This window comes from Triplophysa rosa, linkage group LG9 (genome assembly GCF_024868665.1).
Source record: "Triplophysa rosa linkage group LG9, Trosa_1v2, whole genome shotgun sequence".
NCBI lineage: Eukaryota > Metazoa > Chordata > Actinopteri > Cypriniformes > Nemacheilidae > Triplophysa > Triplophysa rosa.
The window spans coordinates 1,808,780-1,815,705 of NC_079898.1; the positions used below are offsets into that span (position 1 = coordinate 1,808,780).

General features: G+C 41.1%; 1 protein-coding gene across 1 annotated transcript; it reads right to left on the minus strand.

Moving 5' to 3' along the window:
• Window positions 1–3,904: 3,904 nt before the first annotated feature.
• On the minus strand, window positions 3,905–4,900 carry LOC130559147 (trace amine-associated receptor 13c-like). Its single transcript, XM_057342058.1, has one exon. It carries the CDS (start codon window positions 4,898–4,900, stop codon window positions 3,905–3,907), a length of 996 nt encoding a protein of 331 aa, XP_057198041.1.
• Between the last annotated feature and the right edge of the window lie 2,026 nt (window positions 4,901–6,926).

Sequence of the window (6,926 nt, forward strand, 5' to 3'; positions counted from 1 at the left end):
ACTTCTGCCCCCTGGTTATCTGATGTTCTCCGCGAGCATCGCGCCATGCTCAGGTCTGCTGAGAGAAAGTGGCGCAAATCTAAAGAAACCTCCATCTCTATCAGTCTCTCCTCTCTTCTTTCTCTGCTGATGTCTCCTTTGCGAAAACTCAGTACTACCTTAAAATCAACAACTCTCGTACTCTCTTTAAAACCTTCTCTGCTCTTCTTTGCCCGCCTGCCCCCTCACCTCCATCTGACTTAACAGCTGATGATTTTGCATCTTTCTTCGTAAAGAAAACCATCACCATCAGCAGTCAGTTCTCTGCGCCGCCATCTCTTGATCACGCCCAAACCCCCGACACATGCTCGCTCCCCTCTTTCTCCCTCCTATCTGAAGATGATGTTTCCATGGTCATATCTTCTAACCACCCAACTACCTGCCCACTAGATCCCATCCCCACTCATCTCCTCCAGGCCATCTGTCTATCGGTTGTTCCCACTCTGACCCACATTATCAACTCGTCTCTCACCACTGGTACATTTCCCACAGTCTTCAAAGAGGCTCATAATACCCCTCTACTGAAGAAACCCACTCTTAAACCTGCACTGTTAGATAACTACAGACCGGTATCTATCCTCCACTTCATTGGTAAAACTCTTGAGCGTGTTGTATGTAACTAGCTCTCCTGCTTTCTCACGCAGAATGACCTCCTGGACAGCAACCAGTCTGGTTTCAAGAGCGGTCATTCCGCTGAGACTGCGCTGCTCTCTATCATTGAAGATCTGAGACTGGCAAGAGCTGCCTCTAACTCATCTGTACTCATCCTACTGGATTTATCTGCCGCCTTAGACACCTTTAACCACCACATCCTCCTGTCGACCCTCAAGGCTATGGGCGTTTCCGGAATGGTGCTAAAATGGTTCAGGTCTTACCTCTCAGGTAGGTCATTTAGAGTATCCTGGAGAGGTGGGGTCTCTGAGTCCCAACATCTCGATACAGGGGTTCCTCAGGGCTCAGTGGTTGGGCCGTTGCTCTTTTCTGTATACATGACATCCCTTGGCTCTGTCATTCGGAAACATAGCTTTTCTTATCACTGCTATGCTGATGATACACAACTCCACCTGTCATTTCAGCCTGACGATCCATTTCAGCATGCCTGAGCGACATTTCGCTCTGGATGAAGGACCACCACCTGCAGCTGAACCTTGCTAAAACAGAACTGATTGTAATCCCGTCCGACCCTAAGATCCATCACAACTTCTCCATTCAACTGGACTCATCAACCATCGCATCTTCCAGAACGGCCAGAAACCTGTGAGCGGTGATGGATGATCAGCTAAACTTCACAGATCAGGTTGCCAGCACCACTCGGTCCTGTAGATTCATCCTCTACAATATCAGGAAAATTAGACCTTTCTGAGCATGCTACGCAGGTCCTAGTCCAGGCTCTTGTTCTGTCCAGACTGGACTATTGCAATGCGCTACTAGCTGGACTTCCTGCTTGCACAACAAACCCTCTACAGATGATCCAGAATGCAGCGGCAAGAGTGGTCTCCAATGAACCGAAGAGAGCACACGTCACCCCTCTCTTCATTAAGTTACATTGTCTCCCTATAGTCGATCGCATCAAATTCAAGACTCTGCTCCTGGCCTACAAGACCACCACTGGTTTGGCACCCCCTTATCTTCATTCACTAATGCAGACTTATGTACCCGCCAGATCCTTACACTCTGCAAATGAACGACGTCTTGTGATGCCATCCCAAAAAGGTAAAAAATCTCTCTCATGTACCTTCTCTGGATCGGTTCCACATTTATGGAATGATCTGCCCGCTGCTACAAGATCAGCAGATTCTGTGGCCATCTTTAAGAATCGGCTGAAAATACATCTCTTCCGTCAGCACCTGACCGATCAATTCTGACTTCTATATCTTTTCTACTGTATCTACAGTATATAAAAAAAGAAAAACTTAGCTCTGTACACTGTAGAAGGCTCTCTGAGACATGTTTTATTGCACTCATGTTTTTTGTTTTCCTAATGTTGACCCAGTTGCTTCTATTGTTTACCCAACTTGTAAGTCGCTTTGGATAAAAGCGTCTGCTAAATGACTAAATGTAAATGTAAAGGACCAGGGGAGATGGCAATCATTACCTCAACAGTCAATGCACAGGTGTACATTGAAATTTTGGACACTTTTCTCATCCCATCCATGGAAGAGAAATTTGGTGATGATGAAGTCATTTTTCAGGATGACAATGCATCTTGCCACAGAGCAAAGAGTGTTAAAGCTTTTCTTCAGGAAAGGCAAATCAACTCAATGACATGGCCAGCAAACAGTCTGGATCTCAATCTGATTGAAAATTTATGGTGGAAATGAAAAAAACTTGTCCATGATAAGGCTACATCCTGCAAAGCTTATCTGTCAACTGCTATTCGAGAAAGTTGGAACCAGATTGAAGGGGAATATTGTTTTCATTAGTGAAGTCCATGTCTCAAAGAATTCAGGCAGTCATAAAAGCCAGAGGAGGAGCAACAAAGTACTAATTGTATTTACTTTTGCTGATGGTTCCATAATTTTTTCCTCAACATTGAGTGATTCCATACATTTTCCTCTACTTGATCTGTAAAAACATATGCCATTAATAAAAAAAATGTTAGTTATTTTGTTGAAGGCATGTTTAATGAAGCCAGAATGTTAAGCTATTTAACAAAATCTTTTTTGTGTCATATCTGTGATTTTTCTGTTTGCCATAAAGTAAAAAAGCTGGATGAACATCATCTAAGTGTGTTGATTCCATCATTTTTGCCAAGGGTTGTATAAATACCTCCTCCTTGGTCAAGAGAGCTCAGCAGTGTTTACATTACTCAAGATGAATGAGGAGAGCAACCCTTCCCTCTCCTGTCCTCTCAACCTTCTGTAGAGGCACAATAGAGACCATGTTGACCAGCAGCCTCTCAGTCTAGTACAGCAGCTAAACGGTTGTGGACAAAATGTGACATCCCCCAGAGAGTGGTGAACACAGCAGAGAAAATTATGAGGTCCCATCTCCCGAAATAATCAGTGACCCCACCCTTCTCGTTCATGAATTTTTCACCTTTCTACCTTCTGGCAAACGCTACAGTAGCATGCATTGCAAGACTGCCAGACTAAGTAACAGCTTCTTTCCACAGGCCATTAGAATACTTAACTCACACAAATAAATACACATATACTGTATTAGGATTTCTGGGTTATTGTTACATGTGCAATCGAAAATGACTGACTCTTAAAGCTATTATTTCTTATGTTTTTTAACTCAAGGTGTACAATGTGCAATACATATATTATGTGAACACTCTTACTATGTACTCTGTTTTTTCTGTTGATGATTAATTTGCTGTCCTTAAACTTGTAGTTATTTGCACATTCAGCATCGGGCTTGGAGAGACACATATTTGTTCGTAATACACTTGTTGTATACTAAGAAAAATAAAAACTTGAACTTGAACTAATGCGTTGCCTGACCGAAGTCCAACCAACATCCAAGAATATTAATTCAGCTTATAATATTGATATTTATGCAATTTCAACATTTACTTTAACATGTCTGGCAGACGCTTTCATCCAAAGCATTTTACATTGCATTAAAGTTATACATTTTAGCATTATGTGTGTTTCCTGGGAATTGAACCTACAACCTTTTGCACTGCAATTATAAAACAAAGCAATACCATTGAGCTACAGGAACATTTTATGAATTGGAGTTTGTACAGTGAAGTAATTTTTGTCTCTTAAAATAACAAATGAAAAGAGACTTGCTTTTTACAGAACTTTATATTTGAACATTTTACTAACAGTTCTTAGACGGAGATCAGAGAGTCAACAAACATTTAATCAAAATGCATGTATTACATATGTTTTTGAATATTATTTATAATTGTTCACTTCTCCCCTGGAAACAGATTAAAGTATTCTGAAGATGGTTCAAATATTTTCAAAGTCAAAATGTATTTTGTTGATATTCTAAACCATGGATAAAACATTGCATAGATGAGTGGATTCATGCAAGAATTCAGGCATATAATCCAGTACATGACATTAATGATGAGAGCATCGTTTTCATGATGCCCAAGAGACAGAGTTATCAAGTAATATGGCAGCCAGCAGAGAATATAGACCAGTACTACAATCCCTAAGGTTCTTGTAGCCTTTTTTTCCGAATTGGCCTTTTTAGCTGTGAATGAATTTAGATGCTCAGCTTGATGTTTTGCTACGATGCAAATTTTCACATATAAAGAAAGGATAACAAAACATGGTGCCACTAAACAAACAATGGCATCTATAATCAAATTCTCCAACGTGACGACAAGTACACATTCGCCAAGGCATTTGTGATTTCTCTCTGGATACAGCAAAAAGTCATACAAGAGATAAAAAGAATAAAATGTGGAAAACAACCAGTTTCCAACAATTGAGAAAACAACTCTGTTATGAGTGACCCTCATGGGGTATCGCAAAGGGTCGTTCACAGCAATGAACCGATCCACAGAAATTATAATCATATTACCAAGAGACACTAAAACAACCACATAAAGAACCAGAGGAAAAATTGAACAAAATATTTCTCCAAAGTACCAGCATGACTCAATGAGTTTTATGCCCTGCACTGGCAGAAGAATGAGTCCTGACATCAGATCCGCCACTGCCAGAGAGAGAACCAGCACATTGGTTGCAGTGTGAAGCTGTTTGAAGTGAGAGATGGAGATGATCACCAGCAGGTTCAGAATCACAGTGAGCGCTGACATTGCAGAAACGAAAATATACACAATAATGTACTCAAATTCAAGTCGGCTGTTTCTGGTGCATGACAGATTGTGGTTTGGGAAACAGTACTGGATCGTTTGATTGTCCGTGTTTGTCAATCCCCAGTCAGACATTTCCACGAGAGCTAGATGTTGAAAGGTGAACTCTGGGCTTCATCAGAGAATAATTCTCGATAGGTGTGAGGATGCTCATCAGTTTGCTTTCCTGGTCCTCGACACTGACATTTATACCTAGGTCATGCACAGTGACAACCCCATTCAACACGAGGTTTGTTCTTCGAGCGTGAAACCCTCCCACTAGTTGAACATTCATTAGTCTGTTTGACACAGTAGTGAATCTGGTATACAAAAAATACTGTTTATACACAATGAAATTCAAAGGCAAGCTGTATGTTTTCAATGTCAAATTGAGCCAATGTCCCACCATGTCAATCGCACATCTCTGAGACACTGAGCAAGGGATTATTGCTCATAAACTCAACGCTGGATTTTTGCTATACTTTGTTGCAAAGATGTTGTAAATATCCATAACCAAAAATGAAGCAAAATTCAGTTATTGGGCAAGTACATAAACTGTCTGCCTACCTTCCCCTGATTTACAATGGTTAGCTTTCAATAGTGATTTAAAAGTTGAGCTTTACGATTCTGCAGGAAATGTCAGTTTACCATCGGTTTATTTCAACCCATATGACAATAAGCACATAAAGTAACCTGCAATGTTAGATTTTAAACAGAAATGGTGACAGAGGTGCAAATGTTAAAAATTGCAGTTTCAAAAATTCACTTTGTATTGTGTGCAAAAATATTACAAGTGCATGCTTTTTGACTCGGTTTTGCACAATTCTAACAGAGTTTTAACACTTTATTTAAATAATTATGCTGCGGAATCACATCCTTTTATATTGCATTCCCAGCTGTACTGTAGAAAAAAACAAAGTTGCAAATACTTACAGTATATTACTATATATTATTATATTATAACATTAACTGCCTGTCATTATATGATTCCAACACATTGTTTCTTTGCTGTAAAGTACATGGTTTCAGCCTCTGTATTGCCATCTAGTTAGGAGTAACAATATGGCAGTACAGAGGCAAAGAACTACATATGGTGCGAAAACTGTGCCAAAACTTAACAAACAAATCCACCATTTTACAAACATAGACTAAATAGACTAATGGCAACCAAACAATGTAGACGACTGACTGATACAACTGCCACAACGATTTATTTGCTTTTTCATCTTTTATAGCCTCGAAAACTCACTACTTTAATGCCAGCGCCTAGAGTGTGACCAAATGGTTGCATTTTGCAACTATTCTTTAAATCAATGTGACCAGTTTTTCTTAATGGTTGCACTGCTGAAACTGCAAAAATATTAATATATATTTAAACTTTGATGCGCATTAATGTTATATTGTTCAATCAGTGCATCCAGCCACTCCCTTTCACCTCCCCTCCCTCTGCCATACCTTTATCTATCACCAAAACCGGGTGCGAGAGGTGCATTCAATGCTAATGATGAAGTGGTCATCGACTTCTGAAGAGAATATCTCTGCTAAAGGATCGACAGAACAGACGAGTAAAGCACTCACTCTTGCAACTACAATAAATATGTTTTGACTGCAGAATGCAAGAATTTCACTGGCTGAGGTAAAAAAACAGAAACGAATACCAAATGTGTCAGTGTAGACCAACCCGCAGCTCTGCAGATGTCTGCCAGAGAGGCGCCTCGAGCCAGTGCCCACGAGGAGGCTATACTCCGTGTGGAGTGAGCTCAAATAGCCTTCCCGTGCCCCTTAGTAACAAAATGATCAGGTTGTGCTGTCCTAGTGACTTACCAGCAAATGGGTCGTGATGAGCGGAAATGGCGGCTACATACACGTTCAGTGTGGAAGGTGAGAGATTACTCTCGAGTCTCTGGAAGGACAGCACGTTCACGATCGAGCAACTCCGCGGGTCTTCTCTTCGAGAAGAGCACCAGGATGAGAAGAGGCACCACTTACAGGTATATAGCCGCCTAGTGGCTAGGGCCCTAGCCTGAGTGATGGTCTTAACCTCCGCAGGGGGTAGGCCACTCAGGATCTCCTCGTCCCGTCCAGGGGCCAGACATGGAGGTTCCAGAGGTCTGGCCTGGGA

Bases quoted from the DNA above. Each gene is read 5' to 3' on its own strand.
- LOC130559147 (XM_057342058.1), bottom strand. From the start codon at position 4,900: ATGTCTGACTGGGGATTGACAAACACGGACAATCAAACGATCCAGTAC.